The sequence below is a fragment of the Borostomias antarcticus genome (assembly GCF_949987555.1).
Source record: "Borostomias antarcticus genome assembly, chromosome: 18".
Lineage (NCBI taxonomy): Eukaryota > Metazoa > Chordata > Actinopteri > Stomiiformes > Stomiidae > Borostomias > Borostomias antarcticus.
Window position 1 is genome coordinate 6,440,785 of NC_140251.1, and position 21,244 is coordinate 6,462,028.

General features: G+C 45.5%; 1 protein-coding gene across 1 annotated transcript; it reads right to left on the reverse strand.

Moving 5' to 3' along the window:
* Positions 1 to 3,847: 3,847 nt before the first annotated feature.
* Positions 3,848 to 20,192, reverse strand: gas2a (growth arrest-specific 2a; the record flags this gene model as incomplete). The annotated part of the gene is made up of 7 exons (XM_084452889.1): positions 3,848 to 4,060; positions 8,852 to 8,959; positions 9,208 to 9,415; positions 9,566 to 9,629; positions 11,709 to 11,850; positions 16,674 to 16,804; positions 20,048 to 20,192. 7 exons carry the CDS (start codon positions 20,190 to 20,192, stop codon positions 3,848 to 3,850), a joined length of 1,011 nt encoding a protein of 336 aa, XP_084309015.1.
* Between the last annotated feature and the right edge of the window lie 1,052 nt (positions 20,193 to 21,244).

Below are 21,244 nucleotides of genomic sequence, written 5' to 3' on the forward strand. Positions count from 1 at the left end.
GGAAGCGGCGACAGATGATAGATTTATTGTACAAAGATACAATCACATGGAACACTCGGATGTTTCCCTAGTCTCTGTCTCTCCCTGCTCTCTGCTGGCTGCGGCTGTGGGCGAAGACGAGGCCCTGAGTCTTCCCTCCCCCGCATGGTGTTATCAGCGTGCCTGCCTGCTGGGAGCAGCCAATCTGTCCGGCCGAGTTGCCTGCCGTTTCCAAATCGAAGTCTCAAGGTTTGGTTGAGACGTTAAATCGTGCTCTCTCGGTCCACCCCCCACGCCTAGGCCTGCCCGTTTAGGGCCTAGTGAAGCTAGATTGGTGGAGGAGTGACCATACAGATGTGTCGCCTGCCACCCTAACATGATGTCTTAATCACCATTGGTTGTCAGTCCGGGTTGTGTCTGTTTACAGTGTCCCATAGAGATGTGTCATTGATACCCCAGAGGAGAGGCCCCCCCTGTGGCCTAATGCCGGGCTCAGACTACAGGATTTTGGGGCCTATTTATCCCCGATTCACCCCTCCCGACAATCGGAGGAGAAATCTGGTCTGGAAAGTTGGTCGGGGCCGATGATCGGCCCAGATTATCTTATAATGTAAGGGGTTTACAGATCTTATACCTCCAGATCGGCTCGCAGACCCATCGGGGCAGCCCCGATAATATAAAACATGTTTGATATTTAAGATTATTACGTCCCGACTTTACAAGTAGACGGCGAGACCAGTGGTTCGTTGCTCCCTCGGGCACGATAAGATCCTGTAGTGTGTGCTGAGCCGTTATTTTCAAATCTTGCTGTGTGTGCTTGTTTGAGATGCGCAAGAAGAATATCTGTTAAGATTCTCCTTATGTGCGTGATGTAACCCGATTTCGAAATTGGTTAGGATTTTAAATATCCTGTAGTGTGAGCCCGGCATAAGTGTGCCCTCTTGACACCCACTACCCCAAACGGCCACAGCAGCAGCAGCATCAGCTGTCTCCCTCACTCTATCGACTACACAGTGTCCACGTGAAAACAAACAAACACATTAAATCAAATACATAGCAGTAAGACTCTGTAGATGTTATATAGACATTTTGACCTAGATTCATCAACACTACCAAGGAACTTCAAAGAGCACGATGTCATAGCATTTTTGTTCCTATGGAATCTCTCGTACTTCCAAAAAAAGGGGAAAGGAGGGAGGGAGAGGGATGGAAAGGCCGAAAGTAAAGGTAGAAATAGACCCACAGGCTAGCAGAGGGTGTGGGTATTGTTTCCCAAAACCATCCCCACCGGGGCTTGATCCCCAACCTTCCACATGGGAGTCAAATGCTTTATCCCTTACACCACCAAGGAACTTGAAAGTGTGCAGTGTGGTGGCAACATAGAAATGCAGGTCAACAACGGGACGGAGGGAAGGAGGGAGGGAAGGAAGGAGGGAGGGAGGGAGTGACAACCCGACAATTACTATCTATAGTGTGCTGGCTTACAGCCACGCACAAAAATGCATTTTATCTGGGTTAATCAGATGATACCAGTAAAAATGTTAACAAAAAAGAAAGCAATACTGAGGGCTGGTTCTGATTATTTGTAGTTATAATTTTGGATGAACAGTTTGCATTTGCTATTTTTGTGCGTGGCTGTAAGCCAGCGCACCAATTATAGCAAATGTCCGGTTGTCACTCCCTCCCTGTCTTCCTCTGTCCTGTTGTTGACCTGCAGTTCTATGTTACTACCACAAGAAGCAGTGGTCCCAGAACCTGCAGTTCTATGTTGCTACCACAAGAGGCAGATAGACTGCATTTACCGATCCGTGCAGTAGTAAGCTAGCTCCTTTTTCCTCTGCGCACCCCCTTTATAATGGAGGTCTATGGGCCTCTGCTAAAAATTACAGTATGATAAACATGCATTTTCAAGGCAGGAAGCGCCAAGAAGCCCCTTACCGGTCTCAGTAGAATGTTGTCTTGTGAAATGAATCGCCATCTCCATGTGTTGACGTGTTAGGCATGGTTAGGAGGATGTAAACAATTGTCTAGCTTTACCGCGCATGCTCGCGCTCTCTCTACAACGTGCGGCGGAAGTTTACAGTGCGAAAGGTATGCTATGGTGTAGTGCATTCGGCGAAATAGTTCTGGCTCATGCGATATATTTCACATGACAGCATAATGACACCGGTAAGATCACACCCTGCGCTTCCTGCCTTGGAAATGCATGTTTATCATAGTTTTTAGCAGAGGCCCATAGACCTCCATTATAAAGGGGGGTGCACGCACAGAGGAAAAAGGAGCTAGCTTACTACTGCACGGATCGGTTTCATTGAGGACAAAGCAACATTTGAGCTAAACTTGCTATGACAGCGGTGTTCCCCTTTAATATTATGGAAGCTGCTGCTAGTTGTTGTGAGCTCATGAGCTAACTGGCTATCCCGCTCTTATTGGGCTGGATTAGCATTGGAAGCATTGGAACTGATGTGTCCAGGCGATAGGACCTATCTTAATTTATCAGACTATTATTCAGATTAATATCAGATAGAGATTTTCATGTCATTTCAATTCACAGCTATTTCAGTGGCATGACTAGCTTCCGTCCTACCAGTCCTGAACAGAAACAAGCCAGCCACGCACATAAGCCAGGTGGACCTGGCCTGCTTTCATTAACATTTTTTCATCACTTTAAGCCTGACACTCAGAAAATTAAATTGGGCCTGCGATTCAGGTGCTGGAGCCATGTTATGTAACTAGTGCGATGCCCATTCAAAATGCACTTGCAATGACATAGTTGCGTCCACCCTTCCCTTATAGTATGATGTACTGTACAACAACCACCAGACCTGTGTGTTTGGAAGAATATTGACTGCAGAGGTCCCCTGTTGCATTCAGATTGAAGTAGCTTGAATTCCACTGTCCACAACACAGCTACGTTGAAAAGGTGCAGTGGTGTCGATTAATACTTGCACAGAAAACTATGTTTGTGGGAGTAATAATCAACTTCTGAACCTGATCAGTGAATGACATCAATGAGATATGTTGTACATTTGATTGTCTTTTAATCCTCACAAGTTATTTTCTAGCAATAATATGTTAATAGGGTTTCTTAACAAGTGTTCTTTTATTTTAAAAAAACAATCTATTTGCATGAATTAAACTGATAACAGTTCATTTCAGATTATAGACATTGTATAAAATCAATAATCCCCAGTCGATATGTAAGAGTTCTAAGTATTGCTACTCATATTGTTAGTAAAGAGGGATCTTAATAACATAGTAATGACATCTCATAACAATGGTTGACTTTCATTCCAAATGGAAATGGTCTTTGGTCTATAAAAAGTGAAATCAAGCCAGAGAAAAGAGACTTGCCATGTTTGCCAGCATGAATAAACTGTTAAGCCATATGTCATACTGCATATCTGATGGTAACGCTCAAAATGATTTGACAGTGGTTTGAGAAATTAGATTAACATTCCAGTCCTACCGATTTAACAATACTTTCCTTTATAGTATTCATAAAAGATAATGTATGGCCAGTCTGAGATGATAAATGTACAGCTTCAGGTGCACACAGCAAAATCAGTTCATTAAAACCACATTATGAGTATCCAGGCAGAAATCACACCAAGCATGACCATTAAACTAAATAAAACACAAAATGTTACATTACAACCTTACTTGTAGTAGCCTACCAAATATACCAGTCTTGATCCTAGGCTAAACATGATTGTGAAAGTCGTCGCAACTGTCTGGGAAATGCAAGTACAATAGTGACCATAACACAAGCCTGCTGCCTATGGACGGATCCCTCACATGAAGTAGGAGGTGCAAGAACACAAAAGTCTTCCTGGCCTGCACGCGCCTCGCCAATGTCTCACATCTTTTACTTCTTGCTGCGGTAGTGAGCAGCCACCACCAAGTAGCTGTCGGGAGAAAGGTCCTTGATGTTCGGGGAGGATTTTCCGGTGACGGGGGACATCTTGCCTTCCACCCTGGAGATCTGCAGCATGCGGCAGGGGTCGTGTTTCAGCAGGTAGCTCTCAAAGGTCTCCCAGCCTCCGCCCACACGCACCATCACATGCTTGTTGTGCAGCATCTACAGGAAGAGGGAGGGATGGGACAACACACAGGCAAACCTCAGCGCCACTGTAAACAGCGTTTATAAAGGACCCTACTGTTACGTTGTAGGCAAGAAACTCACCGAGGTGTTAGTTGGCGTTCTGACATATAATTCGCCATAAAGTAAGATTCTAGTTCATCTGGAAAGGCTTTTTTAAATATTTAGCATAGAACTATTTAGTCGCAGCACATACGTGTGTAAACTTCCGCAAAGTAGGTAGCCTAGCAACGTAAACAATAACAATAGCTACCGTAAGTAGCTCCGCTTCCTGAATCCCCTTTGCGGATTGATCTACACACCTACAACGGTTGCATCAATACAAGTCAATAGATTTCATAAAATGATCAATAAAACCCTACAGGATTCATACTTTGCGGCGAATTTTAACATGTTTTTGACAGATTTTTCAAGGTGCCCACCCACATCCATTGTATGACCAAAACGGTGGTAGGGCAATTATCAGACTTTCTCAAAAGTGCTAGTTTTGTCAACGTTTTGATCTGAACCATTGTATATGATCATAAGTAACCTTAAAAAAGGGCTAAACATGCATTTTCCCTTTACTACTCCTTTAAGGTGTCTGCACGCTGCCCCAACCGTCACCAACCGACGCCAACGTTGGATTGGTGTGCCATGTTTGTTGGTGACTGTTTGGCTCCGGTTGGATGGATTTTGCAGGTGAATTTTAAACTCCCAACATTCTAACCACTGCCAACTTTTTTGTTTGAGCTAGAGACGAATGACCCGCCAATCATGGCTTTAATGTCAGATCTTTGTGATGACTGGTGAGTCCTCTGTCTGGCAATGAGCCTCAGAGGACGGAGCACCCCAACCAGCGTTCGCCACCATGTGGGGTACTGGTCGATTCCAGAATTACAGGGTTCTGTTGATGGCTTCTGACTAGCCTACTGTTCACTAATTAACTGAGAATGTGAAAATCATATGCTGTAGTGAACCAGGAATTTATTTGAAGTGGGCTGCATTTTATTTAGCAATATTAATTCCATCCACGCCTTTTAAATTACAACCCTACACCCCTCCCTCCCCACCACCCAGTCTGGCTGCTCACGCCTGACGCATACACTGAATTCTCAGGGATGGGTACCATGGCAACATCAAGAAATAGCAGAATAAATGAAAGCGTCTGCCATATTTATCACCCATTGGCAATTCAGGCGTCTGCATTCCCCAGGGGCTCCGCGCGTGAATCCTCCTGCCTCACTCTGTCCCATCATCCCATACAAACACCGTCTTCATTTACTCCCCTTCATATCTACAGTATGATGAAATAAGCTGATAGTGGTAAACACCCCCCCCACCCCCCCGAACTCATTCATAATCAATGACTCAATTGCGGCAGTAAATATACAGTAAGTGTACTGAAGACTATAATAACATGGCATGATGTGACTCATGGCACATTAAAACAAATCACGCAGAATTACTGTGCATGAATTGATCCATTTGCAGAAGCACTCTGAGCTCAAGCTGTATTGTGTAACAGCCTCATCAAAGCCTCACTGTTGAATGTAGCGGCACACCCAGGGCTGGGGGATTCAGGGGCGGAGACAACTGCTTCTGTTACAGTACCAGAGAAGAGATGAGGTACTGTACATCACAGAGAAGGATCTGTCAGCAATCACATGTACACAGTAGCCTACGGTCCTCTTCAATCAAAGCATTATTTAATGCCAGCAAGTGATGAGTCATCCTCCACAACCGGTTTAGAAACGCAAACCGTACTCCATTTTAATGTGAAAGCGACAGTTGCATAAAACGTTGAGATTTCCAAAGCATGCTGGAAATAAGGTATTAAACAGACCGGAGGGGAGGGGGGTGGCAATTTTACGGCCATCATTCCTTTTCCACAGTCGCTCCCGCAGCACAACGGCATCAAACTTTTATACGCCCTCTTTAGAAGAATCAATCAGCAGGGCATCGGCAGGGCAACGCTTCCAATCAGCTGCAGCAGGCCCCCGGGCTCTGTGACTGAACCCGTAATGGGTTTTGTGGTGGAGACAAGGTTTCAATCACGCTACGAGAGCCACGAGACAGAACCCCAGCTATAACCCAGCCCCAGTACTGTACCCAGGAGAGGCTGGGGGGCCTGGAGGGGAGGCTGGTTCAACGGACAGTACAGGCTCAAGCCACCGGTGCCCCTCTCATTTACTCTGGGAACTGAGGAGGTCGGAGAGTTCAGTCTCCACTGGGGGAGATGAGGAACGGGTTTTACCTTTGCCTACCAAGGCCTCCTGTCTGAAGGACACACTGTCAACTCCCATGTTGTTTTGCTGATGACCACAGTAGCCTGAATAACTCAATAATATGGTTATGTTTTGTTGTTAGGTTTTCTGTTATGGGGGCCATATATTCATTTCACCCCAAGGACACCTCTGCAGTAATAATGTCATGTAAAGAGTGGTGCTGCTTGAGGAGTTTTGAACGTATATCTCTTTCTCTGTGAGGAGCTCCTTAGCGGACAGCCAGAGAGAGATCCAGTATGGTTCACACTCTCTTTTACCTGCTGACATGGTGTGATTCACACACACAGTATAGAGATGACAGCATAGACAATCCTTTTTCCAGCCCTCTGAAAAGCATTCTGGGAATTCTGGAATATATCTTAAAACGCAAACACAAAGGGACCTAATTTGTTATTATTTGTCCAGCCTCTCCCATGTACCGTAGACTCTCAGTGTGTTGTACTCTGTCACTTATTCTTCTACCACACTGTACCACTGGAAACCTTTTATTGACGGTCTACTTCATAATGAAAACATGCATACAGCTGCAAGAGGGGCGTATACTGTATGAGTTTGGCTTGAAAACCGGGTTACAATTCTGCTGCAACTCTCAGTTCTTTTAAATCAAGACTGAAGACTTTTCTTTTCGCCGCTGCTTTTTATTAAATCAAATAATTATTCATTCGTACACTGCACTGTAACCTTTATTCCTGTATTTTATTTTTCCTGCATTTTGTTTTAAATGTCCTTTTTTGCATTTCGTTTCATATGACCTTTTATGTGTTTCTTGCACTTTGTATTGATGCTTTTAATGTCTCATGTAAAGCACTTTGAATTGCCTTGTTGCTGAAATGTGCTATACAAATAAACTTGCCTTGCCTTAAATCAGCATTCATTTTTGTCTCTACGGATAGTATGTAGGATAGCAGAAGGGATATCTGGAATATCTTTTGGCCAGACTCAGAGTGGTGGATGCTAGTTTGACGACCGCACGGACAAACTCAAATCCTTCTCTAGCCCAACTTCTGCATAACCTGACGTGCCAGATGGTTTGTGAAACAACGTAAGCACCTATTGTATTTTAGATTGCTATTCTTGCACTTTGCCTTCAGCACTAGATTATGTTCTTAGTCACTTGTTTTAGAAAGGAGATGCACTTGTGGGTTCTGGCAAGTACAGTAGTAGTACATTGGCTTTTCCACGTTATGCAAATGCAATTATTGTTGGTCGCTTTGGACAAAAGCGTCTGCTAAATGACTGTAATGTAATGTGATGTAATGTAGCGTGAGCTCGCGAGATCAGGATGGTTTCACGAGCCTGACCTCTGCCGGTCTTCATCAAAATCCTAAATACATAATAAACCTACAGTATCCGTGCTGCAAGTACAGCGTGTTAACAGCAGAGGACCTCTAGAGCATGTCCTGCAAACATGGAGCTCACAATCCACACAATCCTCATTCTCAGAGGTGTGATCCTGGACCTGGGTTGCCAAGTAACAAGGATCCCTGGAGTAACGATGCAACCTCGCTAATCTCTGCTAGTCTCTCCTCTTATCTCTGCTGGTCTCTCCACTCATCTCTGCTGGTCTCTCCACTCATCTCTGCTGGTCTCTCCACTCATCTCTACTAGTCTTTCTTATCTATGCTGGTCTCTCCACTCTTCTCTGCTAGTCTTTCCACTCATCTGCTCCTTATACCCTTTGTCCCTTCCATTTAAGGTTTGGTTTTATCTGAAATAACTGTACATTCAAAGGTTTCGAGCACCAATAGATTAAAATGTGCAGCTCGTTAATTACAGGCTCATTATCTATGACATCGCCTGTAATGAGATTTTAGTGCTTGATTACTCAGTCTGAAGGTAACCATACAGAGTAGTCAACTATTTTCATATTGTTCATGGCTCTGTCATCAAGCTATATTGGAATCTGAGTACTGTGCCATTATGGTGGGTTGAACCACAACAGTGCTGGCCAGACAGAAACAGACATCGGTGGAATACCATTACCAGTAAATGAAACCCCACAGCAACAGAGCTCCAGCCAGAAACAATGGAGGACTTTCATCCCATAGTCAGACCTAAATCAACAGACTGCTGTAAGTAGTGTGACTGGGCCAGTATGAATGTGCTTCTGCACCGAGATGAAAACCCTTATTGTTGGCGGAGCCTCATAAAACTCCAACCTGATGAAATCGGACGAAAACTGAGAAGTCAATAAACAACTCAGTGGGTGAAAGTAGGTCAGCCGAAATCTAGACTCATCAAATCCCTGAACAAGGAGCCAGTGGTTTCGCTACAGTATGCGGACAATATAGGCTGTGTAGGTCTGTAGCCACCTAGATACTACGCAGCTCACAGTCAATATTCACAAGTAGGTTACACAAAGCAAGGTGGTATTCCAAGGCAAATCAATTCTATTTCCGCCAACCGATCCAGGGCTACAAGAGTTCAGCTGCCTGCTATGTGTGTGTGTGTGTGTGTGTGTGACACATGCAGGTCTAATGAGATGAGATGAGAAGGCACCCACCCGGATGAAGAGCATCTTCTCCCCGACTCGGTATCGACCCTGGGACTGCCTCTCCACGCAAAACTTGTTAGGGCACTTGCAGGGCGGGTCTTCAGCGATATGCCTCACCTGCACACACACACACACACACACACACACACACACAGCCGTAGACACACACATTCAACCCCACCGTCGAACAACATCTCGTCGTATTAACCATTTGGCTTTAGCAACCAACCAATTAACAATCCCTGTGTGGCAGAGCGAGGTTCATGTCTGATTTATCAGAGGAGCTGGGAGCCATCGAACCAGAATGTGTTGCTTTATTACCACAGCGGACGAGGGAGATGGTTTTACCGTTCCGGTTTACTCACAGCATCATCCAGGAGCTTCCCTGTGCTCTTCTTGGCGGACGAGGACGAGGACGAGGATGATGACTTGGTGGTGGGAGAGGGAGTGGGGGACGGGGGGGAGGAGAGGGGCGGGGTGGGGCAGACGGGGGACGGGGGAGGTAGTGGAGCCTTCTCCTCCTGTTCGATCTCCTTCTCCAGCTTTATCAGACCCGGAGGCTCCACTTTGTACCTGAATGAAAGAGAAAGGAAGTTCCATCGTTCCACTCAACTACTGACAGCAGAATAAGATGTAAGAATCGCAGTCCTTCTTTACATGTCTGTTGCACTGTGATTCACATGTCGGTTTCAAAGCTTTGACGGTGAAAACCTGCCACCTCACCGAGACGCTATCCTTCCCAGCTCTAGCAGGCAGAGGCAGACTTCCCGTGGCTGCTTGTGAAGAACTGGAGGAGAGACAGACATCTTAGACCGATATATACGCATGACCTGAATGCCTTCTAACATTCCGATGGTTATGAGTGGAACAAGGACTAGGACATCATTGTTTTTCCAAAGAGTATAAGTGTGGTGGTGGTGGTGGTGGTAATGTGAAGTGAAAATGATTTTACTGTACATTAAATGATATACGTATATAGCTTCATGCATTGTGACACGACACTGCAATGCACCACTGCAACAGGCCAAACAAAAAAAACAAAATAAATCCTATAGACTTTAGATACACAAAGTAACATCTCATGAAAGTGTTTGCGTTATACAGTAAGTGCCATTAGGTCAACCATTCATCACAAAAACATGTTGAACATGGAGTATTTTCAAATGGAAATGTTTGGTTTAATTTGGCTCATGCTAAACTGTTTTCCCTTTTTTAAGACCTGTTGAAAGTGAATTAAGGTAAAGTGAATAACCATTGACTAAATACTATGATTCACCAAACATTTTGAAGGTCAAGACACAGACAGGACTGTGGCAGGAATCTCAGACTACACACACAGCGAGAGTGAATGAGGGATGAACACATGACAGAGCACACCATGCATTAGTGATAAGATAAAGACCTCATGACCGCAAACCTGTTGTTGTCACCCCTGACGATGCACAGCCCGTTAGAGAGAGGGGAGGGGAGAGAAGGAACAGGACTGTCACTCCGTGTGCCACATGTTCAGTCACAGTCCCCCTGCTCCAGAATGTGTTTCATCTGTACATTGTTTCGCTCTTTTTGTGACTGTGTCTGTGTATCATTTTGTGTGTACGTTCTCTGGAATTTAGTCCCCCTGTGTGCATTTTAAAAGTCATTCACATCAGGGCCAACTGGCTGCCGTTAAAAGCAGCGAAGGCCATCAACTCAGCCAAAAAGCAGGGGGAAATGAGGTTCTTCTGCACTACTGGTAACAGTTACATACAAATCTGACTTTGGACACCAACAAATACGGTATTTCATTCGTATTTCAAGCAAATGTCTATGATCATCCTTACATTGTGTCAAAGTACTGCAGCAGAACCTGCACTGAATGTGATTTTGGACACCAACAAATACAGTATTTCATATCATGAAAACATCTATGATCATCCTAACATTACTGTACGTCAAAGTAGTGCAGCAGAACTATTTTCAGAGTAAAAGGGAGCACCAGGTTCCCGAGTGCACACTGAGCAAAACATTTACATAGCAGTGGCCTACTTTCTCACACTACTATAACTCACACTCCACGTCTGTTCTCCCCTGCATGTTCCTCAAGACATTTTGCGCCGAACCACCGTTTAAGATGCACATCCAGTTATGGAAGTCATCTGGTGAAGCAGAACCGCTCCCAGCGGTCACAGCAGGCGGCTGGCAGGAGGACGGGGGACTGAGGCAGAACAGAGTCCAGGGCTGGTTTCTGTCTGGGCTGGGGGGGATTCTGAGAGGGGATAGTGGCTGGTCTACTGGTTTCTGTCTGGGCTGGGGGATATTTTGAGAGGGGGGTGGGAGCTGGTCTCTGTCTGGGCTGGGGGAGATTCTGAGAGCGGCTAGGGGCTGGTCTACTGGTTTCTGTCTGGGCTGGGGGACATTCTGAGAGCGGCTAGGGGCTGGTCTACTGGTTTCTGTCTGGGCTGGGGGACTTTCTGAGAGGGTGGGCAGGGAGACAGCGGTGGTGAGGTCCAGGGTGCTCCACCAGGATAATCAGCCCATTCAGACCGGTCAGAGAGATGCTTTTGTGCCTCTGCATCCCAACCAGTCCAGCTATCCGGGTCGTCCCTCCTGGCAGTGCTACTGGCGTGGTGTGTGCCGGACAAGGCCATATTTATGTTGGGAAACTGAAACCTGACTGTTGTAATCTGGCCCATGTTCTCCTCTGAAAGGACTCCTCTCTGCCTCGCTACACAATAGTCCTAACAGGAGGATCTGGAGCAATAACCAAAGTTTAGGAAACAAGAGAGGTGGTTTTCTGGACCTCAACACACACAAAAATACCTCAGCAAATCAATCTTTACACTCTGTGTCTGACATGTTGGTTTGGAAAGAGGTTACAGGTTATTACCCAAGCCCTCTGATTCAAATAGACAGGTTTCTCCAACCCCGACCTGGCGACACCAGGCCAGGAAGTTGGCTGTGTTGTCCCTGGCGAAGAAGGAGCCGGATGGAGCGCTGGCCCGGCACGGGATTCGCCGACAGGGGATGGCCTGGCGAAGACAACAACAATAACATCAACAACAACCATCACGCCACTTCACCCTTCACACTCAGCATATTCTAGCACACAGCAGCCAGGGTCACTCGCACCGGTCAGGTTACTACAGTAAAGGAGATATACCGAAGCTGGCATTTGCCATCGAATGATCTCATAGTGGGGCTGAAACACTTCAAGCGCAACAGAAGCTAATGTACTTGTCCCCCGGTCCTTATTCCTTTTCCAAGAAAAAGCGAGCTGCAGCCTAGTTAACCAATCTAGGCGCCACGCAGCCCAACCCCCAGCACTTCCATCAGAACACATCACCGTCCAGCCCCGAGCCCTGCCGCTGATATCTTCTCCATCTGTCCAGGCTCCGGTTTCAGCTCCAGATCAAGGCCCTTTTCCGTTCACAGATCAATATGGTAGATGGTGGGGGGGGGGGGGGGGGTCTGGGGGGAGAGACCCCTGGCTACTTTACCAGGCCTGCTATGATTTGGGATCAAATGACGCTCCATGTGTAGCATTCGCCCCCCCCCCCCCCCACACACACACAAAGCCCTCTGAAAGATTTATGCACCGTGCTGCGGGTTCTCTGCAGGATGTGTGCGTCTGAGCCCGGAGAAAAGGTGCAGTGAGGTCATGTTGGAAAAATGCTGTCTTTTTTTTTGTGGGGATTTTTCCCCGTTCTTTCCAGGCAGGCACTCCTGACTTTTCTGGAATCTATTCTGCTGCTCCTCTATCTCGCATTCCTCAGACGACGCTGCCCACGTAGGGACACATAGCCTGAGTGGGCCGTGTGTGTGTGTGTGTGTGCAACCATAGTTATTGTGTTTACCTGAATAATCTCCCTTGCTCTCATCCCTAGCGGTGATGGTATTGGGTTCTGCTGTCACCTGTGTTGGCAGAGGTCTGGGTGGAGCTGAGGGTTATCAGGCAGAGGTCTGGGTGGAGGTGAGGGTTATCAGGCAGAGGTCTGGGTGGAGGTGAGGGTTATCAGGCAGAGGTCTGGGTGGAGGTGAGGGTTATCAGGCAGAGGTCTGGGTGGAGGTGAGGGTTATCAGGCAGAGGTCTGGGTGGAGGTGAGGGTTATCAGGCAGAGGTCTGGGTGGAGGTGAGGGTTATCAGGCAGAGGTCTGGGTGGAGCTGAGGGTTATCAGGCAGAGGTCTGGGTGGAGGTGAGGGTTATCAGGCAGAGGTCTGGGTGGAGGTGAGGGTTATCAGGCAGAGGTCTGGGTGGAGGTGAGGGTTATCAGGCAGAGGTCTGGGTGGAGGTGAGGGTTATCAGGCAGAGGTCTGGGTGGAGGTGCGGGTTAAATAATGCTAGTAATAAAAAAGCTGACATCTTGAACGTGTCATCGTGTTTTACTTGAAAACTATAGGCTCTCTATGATAGTCACAAAGTACATTAATCACTCAATAAATCTTTCAGTCAGAAAGCTTTTAAAACCCTTTAGTTTATGTTCTGGCCCTACAGTGTAACTCAGTCCATCAACAGGCTACAACATCTATGGGAATAAATATATTATTACACAGAGTTGTAGTGGGGATTTGGGGAAAATCTTTTTTGTGGGGGAGCTGTAGTGACGTCATCACCAGTGTGATCACAATCATCCTCATAAACGTTTGTTTTTTTAGGGCGTGAGTGTTGACAGAGGCATGACGGAGAGGTTTGTGATGATTTAATGCAGTTTTAATATTACAGTAGTAAATAAATAAGTAAATAAATAAATAAATGGTAGCATGAGCGGAACACCACTACTGTACCCCCCTCATTATATACAGTATAGTAGGCCTACACTCAAAACCTACCAACATAAATACAGGCCTCTAGTACAACTCTGACTCAGGGAACATATGGGGCAAGCTGACCGAGGCAATTATATGAAGATCAAAGTCATCTATTTATGCCTTCATCTGAGATTGATGTTCCATTTGTATAACCACGAGTGAAAACACGTTCCAAACATCATCCATGTTGAGCACACTTGTGTGTTCCTCTTGCTGGGCTGGGGGGGTGAGTCCCTGCTGTGGAGCAGTGGACGTTCCCGTCTGACACCAATGGTTAGTTACTCATCGATCATCAACTCCTTCCCTGCTGGAATCATTTAGGCCTAGTCTCTTTATGACACTGCTGCTGGGATGTGACTTCAAAGCTGCTCAAAACGGCTCTGACAATTAGATGGAATGTTTTAAAGCAATGATTTAAAAATACCTGCATCCTTTCAGCTTTATAATAAGAAATGTAAAAAGAGATTCAGAAAACTTTAATGTTCTCACGAGGTGGTTCAAATAATTGGCTTAGTGAGTGCTGGTAGGAAGGAAGTACAACATGGAAATAGCACAATCATAAATCGTGCTAATTATTTCTCACGGCCCCCATGACAAACATGATTTGAAAGACGAATATAGGTTCCTCCGTATCACCTTTGAAGGAGATTACATGATTACAGCTTAGAGAAGCCCGTTCTGTTCACCTAAACAACTACTTTCACGCCACTTTCCTTGTCCGTTTCTCTGGAGCTGGGAACTGCATTGAGAGGGGTCACTTCCCCTGCTCTTGGAGCTCTCCCTTTTCATGGCCTCCCAGATCAATAGACCCTTCTATTCCAGCAGGCCCTTCGTAATCCCACGCCCGTTGACCTCAAGTATTTCCACACATCTGTGCTGCTGCGCTCACACACTGGGATCAGGAGACTGGCCGTCCGCAGGCTCGCTAAAGCCTGCGTGCAAACATGAAGAACTCTCACTGGAGAGCCAACAGAGGAGTATACAGCTCCCTTCCTTCTACTTGGCCGGGAAATCGATCAGCGTGCTCACTGAGTTATAATCAGCACCAGCACTGGGCGCTCGATAACTGAAACACTGACTATACAAGTATGAACACTGTTTATTTCAAAATTGGCCTTGAGGCTATTTCCTTAAAACTTCACTCTCAGCGCCTCTGGAATAAAAAACATGCTGTGATTTTGTTTTGTAATTGGCCTCTATGACTTGCCTGTTGTCTGCTCCCTAAAATGACTGAGTTCCCTCAAAAAATAGAGGGACAAGTCAAGCTACTGTATACAGTACTCATCACAAGCACAGCCCAGTTAGATGTCAGTCAAACTACACTCATCACAAACACAGCCCAACTACCTGTCAGTCAAACTATACTTATCACCACAACACAGCCCAACTACCTGTCAGTCAAACTATACTCATAACCACAACACAGCCCAGCTACCTGTCAGTCAAACTATACTCATCACAAATACAGCCTGTCAGTCAAACTATACTCATCACAAACACAGCCAAGTTATCTGTGAGTAAAACTATACTCAACACAAACACAGCCCAGCTATCTGTCAGTCAAACTATTCTCATCCCAAACACAGTCCAGCTACCTGTCAGTCAAACTATACTCATCACAAACACAGCCCAGCTACCTGTCAGTCAAACTATTCTCATCCCAAACACAGTCCAGCTACCTGTCAGTCAAACTATACTCATCACAAACACAGCCCAGCTACCTGTCAGTCAAACAATACTCATAACCACAACACAGCCCAGCTACCTGTCAGTCAAACTATAATCATCACAAATACAGCCTGTCAGTCAAACTATACTCATCACAAACACAGCCCAGCTACCTGTCAGTCAAACTACACTCAACACAAACACAGCCCAGCTATTCTTCCCTGCTAGTAAACAGCTCCTGATTAACTGTAAACTCTTTAGCTCTATTGGGTTATGTCTTACAGTCTCACTCTTTCAGAACTGCCATTAGGGGAATGTCCTGACCTGAACACAAAGTTGGTAATAGTATGGTTTAACAAAATCTCCTACAATTAACATCTATGTTGTATTTTGTGGAGAAAAACAGTGGATCTTCCATTGCCTTTGCCGGTGTTGGAGTGGATGGCAACAGGTCCATCACTGAGGCCCTTATGTGACTGGACTCTGGCCAAAGCAAGCCATACATGCCTTTGTAATTTACAACATAAACACACAGTAAACTCTGTGCATTTCCCATCAGGGATTTTAGAACCCGTTTCTGCCATCAGCCTGGTCAATTTAAACAGCATGGTCAGCAGTTTACAAACTGTAAGTTACGTTCCAGGAAGCAAGTGTCAGGCTATTCAAATCTGTGTCCATGGAGCAGAGAAAGATTGTATCTCACTGAATGACATCTACATAAATAGATATGCTATGATAACACTATATGTATTACAGTATATTCAGTTGGCCTTAAGTCTGTGTCATAAAGCTGTAATAGTTTTGGTTAGTCTATTGCACAAGTGGAATATGGATTGCTATTTTTTTATGGCAATAAAAAAAACTAACTATTTGCTGAACTACTCAACAATGAAAACACAATGTGATACTGCAGTCTCACAAGAACCTCCAAGCGTTTCACCTCAGAGAAACAGACTGCATCAGTTATCTCTGAAGGGAGGTATGTTGGTTTGTTTGCCATATCAAAAGACGATGAAAACGGTAAGAGCATCTGTCCATTGACTCATGTCTTGTCTGGGTTTCAAATTCCTTTGTAATCTTACAGTACATGGAGAAATACGAAAACAATCCCAGGAGATATACACCACCATTAAAGCAATGATCTGCCTGTCAGTCTCCAGGCCTTAGAGGCTGTTTAGCCTGTTCAGAATACAAGGGTGCATTATATTAATTTGGCTTCCTAAAACTCCTAGCCTGAATTACCAGCAGATGAGTTGTGAGACATACAGTACAGTACTGTATGCACAGGCAAAATACAACAACAACAACAACAACAGCAACAACAACAAAAAGGGTTTTAGCTTCCGCTGTCTCGGTGGTGGACGAGTAACCTGTTACCTTGCCGTTGCCAGGCGAAGGGAGTTCGCCGCTGTTCTGCTTGAACTTCTCCTGCAGCGTCTCAGCCAACTGGCACAGCAGGAAGCCGTTGTCCAAACGACCCATGAAGCTCTCAGCTGTGATCTCCAGGCCTGTGCAGGGAGCAGGGGAGGAGAGGAGACCTGTTAAAACGGTAGAGCCGTTTCCACCAAGAGCTTCACCTGGGGCTTTGTGTTCCAGAGTACCTACATACTGCAGTCACTGGAAAATATACAATAAGAGTTTGAATAAGAATTTGCATCTACGTGCACTGCACAGTGACTTTCACGACAATACTCAGCACAGGCAGCAGGTAGAGCATAATGACCAAGCCAGGCCATCATTGCCTGCCGTTATGCCCATGAGCAAGATACTTCACCCCTAGGCTTGTGAGACCACCCCGATCTCACAATATCTCTCAGATAGGAACAAAATGTGAGATCAGGATGGTCTCATGAGGCTACTTAACCCCAACACTAGCTCAAAAACATTGTAAATTGTTAACTGTACCGGCAACCACAGGCTCACTCATAAAACAGCGTCTGCAAATGGCAAATTGAAATAGAATATTGCCCCTGTTTACACTAAAACCTCAAGTCTAATTTCAGCTAGAAATTCAAAGTACAGTTAGATATTAGGTGGTTTTTAGACTTTTATGGTGGCCAACTGTTTACAACGGCCCAGGACTGAAAGAAGAGAAACCTGATTGCTGGATACAGTCAGATAGCTAGAACACAGGAACAGTTATAGAGCTAGAACACAGGAACGGCAATATAGAACCCAGGGACAGTCAGATATAGAACAAAGGAACAGTCAGATAGCTAGAACACAGGAACAGTCAGATAGCTACTGTAGAACACAGGAACAGTCATATACTGTAGAACACAGGAACAGTCAGATACTGTAGAACACAGGAACAGTCAGATACTGTAGAACACAGGAACAGTAAGATATCTATCTATCTATCTATCTATCTATCTATTGAGAGCTAGAGCACAGGAACAGTCAGATGACTAGAACCCATCAAGCCATCTGATTTTGCACAGTAATGCTTTATTATCCCTCACACTCGCGGAGATAGAACTGTGATCAACATGTGGTCGCTCCAGTGGACTGGCTTCCAGACGACCATTCTTTCTGAGTTAGATCATTGTGAAATAGGAGGTGGTGGCAGGGGGTGTCTGTGGAAAGAAAGTAGAGTTTTTTTTTTTTCATCTCTTTTCTTTTTCTAATAGGAGGAGGGGATTGGGGGGAGTTATAGGTTTAATGAGTTCCAAATGTGGTAATTGAGCCCAGAGGAGGAGAGACGGAGAGCTTGGGAAATACCGTACTAAGCTCCTGCTATATTCTCATGCAATCCCCTCCCTCTCGCTAGAGAAGGAAAATATACTCTCTCCTGCCTCACATTCACATTTATTACCCCTACTGGGAACACAGCACAGTGAATAGTACTTATACAAATAACATTCTAGCCTTCGGTTTAGCTTTGGGAATTTTAGCTCCAGTCATAGTGCTCCTATACATCCTCCTATCACAGCAAAGACGTGATCGTCTGTATATTCAGATCAGACTCAGATTCTTTTTATATGTCACATGTAATGTACAGTCACAGTGAAATGTTGCTGCCAGCTCCGAGATGTGCTCGTTACAGATAACTACAAATACACAATTTTTACAAATCACACAAGAAGTACAAATCTATACAGTATAGGGATAATATACTGGTATGGATGGCTATGGATGCTGTAGCTTATACTGTATATCTTGCATTGCTATACTGTATCTCTTGTATAACGAACAGTCCCTCCCTCTCCACTAAAGACACTAAACAGCTGCTTTATGAGCACATCTGATATGTACTGTAGACCAACAATATAAACAATGGGACCTTTTCAGCCACACCCTGATTGGCAAAGAGAAATAGTAGGATTACAGTTAAAGCCTGTACAGTAGTATCGTAAATCACTGGCTTGAAAATGAGCAATCTATTCTGAAAAGAAACACCGTCATCAGTAGCTGAGTATCTGCAAACGAACTGGTAGCACCAGACCAGATGAACAGTGTGAACGGCTTCTGTTTCCTTTAGATGCTCTGATACTCCAACACCCTGCAGACCAACGCTGGCTCCCAATGCAAACAGGACAGAGATATAGGGAAGAGAGATAGGGGGGTAGGCTCAGGGATTATTTCAGGTGAAATGCTGACAGAAAACATATCCTGGAAGAAGAGCCAAAACCTGTGGCAGTAATCCAAATCAGCTCCACATTATGGAAATGGTAACCCTCCCCTAATGCCATGCTCTACATCGACCCGCCATGTCAGATTATAGACTCTACATTAGGCCTACTTAAGGTGCTGATAACAACAGTCATTATTTAATTAGAGGGTGGGGTGTGAGGAAGGGACACGTACACTCTTCTGGTCTCATCAGCTGTTCGTAATGGGTTTGGGATCAATACACAAGCCTCCTGAGGAACTCTCCAAATGAACCAACCCCCACCCTCCACACACACACACACACACAAACAGCTTTTTATAAACACCAACTCAGATGAGTCACAACAGAGTCTCATGTGAGAACTCATGGGCTGTGCCAATATTTGAATAGATATTATTCAGTAAACTTTGTCTGTGCAAATCCTCAGCATTGCTTCCTGAACACACGTCACAGTCACATCCATGTGACAGAGTTCCTCTGAAATCTATACAGCTGACCGGTTTTGACGCGTTTTACACCTTTGACACATGTTGCTGTGTGCTGAAATGTTAAAGCACTTTGAGCTGCAGTCTCTGTATGCAAAGTGTTATACAAATAAAGTTTATTATTATTATTATTATTATTATTATTATCATGAACATTTGACATGCCTTGGCAGTAGAGCTAATGAGATAAAATTGAGCTAACACTGCTACAGTAGGACAGAAGCACTGAGAATCATATGGTATCTGATCTAACGTGACTATGAAGAGGAAAGAGGGCCAGTGAGAAGGCAAGAGAGAGAGGAAGAGGAGATTCAAATCTTGATGGGGAACTTGAGATCTACTGGCCAACAAGACGGACAAACTCACAGCCTTGGCGAGCAGTCAGAGCGAGTATCGAACCCCCCTGCCCTCCTATGTCATCTGTCACCTCACTACAACAGTGCCATGTATGTATATGTTTTTTTACTCTTGTATGTACAGTATATTGTATCTATTTGCACTCTTCTATTTTCTCTGATCTATTCTGTACCTTCTTGCTGCTGTAACATCCACATTTCCTTATCTTATCTTATCTTATCTTATCTTATCTTATCTTACCTTATCTTATCTTATCTTATCTTATCTGATGATATCTCCAGAGTAGTGGCTCTTACTCAGCATGTTGGTGAGCCAGAGGGCCAGGTCTTCCTTCATGGGCAGCAGGCTGGCCTCGTGCCGGCTGGCCAGCCACTGGCTGTACTCCTGCATGTCCGTCAGGCCCGGACCGCTGGCCTGCTTTGGGCTCAGGAAGCTGCACATGGTCGCCTTGCCCGCTCACTAGCCTGAGGAGAGAGGAGAGGAGAGGAGAGGAGAGGAGAGGAGAGGAGAGGAGAGGAGAGGAGAGGAGAGGAGAGGAGAGGAGAGGAGAGGAGAGGAGAGGAGAGGAGAGGAGAGGAGAGGAGAGGAGAGGAGAGGAGAGGAGAGGAGAGGAGAGGAGAGGAGAGGAGGAGCCGGGGGGGATCAGACATGTCAGATGCTGTAACATACACCTCTGGAACTGTGCGGTGCCACAGCGCGTTGACTTTACAAGCTGCAGTAGAGTTTTAAACACTAGCCCCCCATAAACGATGCAGTATATATATATATATATATATATATGGTATATATATATATACCATCCACTTTCATCAGCCTGCTGCCCGTTCAAATCACCTCCGAAGTTTCAGAGGAATCACATGTGCTGTGCCCCCTCCAATATTTCCCGCCATGAGTCAGCTCTCTCTGATCTAACGCCATGTTAATAGTAGCGCCTGATCGCGTCCCGCGCATGCGAAGGTCAACGACCTCCAAAACCCAAACCCGCTGTCAGTGAGGGAGCTCTTTGAGGGAATAAAACAGACTCAAGACCACAGGATACTTTAATGTGCTGTAACCTTTAATGTGCTGGACCTTTTGATTTTCTCAGATAAAACGTTTGGTGTCAGACGACATTCAAGGAGCTTGGCTGCTCCTCCAGACTGTTGTTTACGTACACAGAGCATGTGCTCGTTAATAGTCACTTTAACTAACTGGGCATAAGCAGGTTTGAGCTGGTCTACTACAAGTGCCCCCCCCCCCATACTACTGTACCATCTGTGCCCCCACTCTGTGCTACTGTAAGAGGCTAGAGTGTCCACAGGCTGAGCAGAATAATCAGAGTGCTATTGTCCACCTGGCCCAGTCCTGGCCGTGCCCCCGGTGTGGTTTACAGTGCACCTAATGAGATGGAACGTTCTCAGGAGGCCCCCCGACAGCCCAGCTCTCATTGCCATCTCCCATTCTGGACAGGCTCCTTTTCATACCCGACACAAACAATAGTACAGTGGGACTAC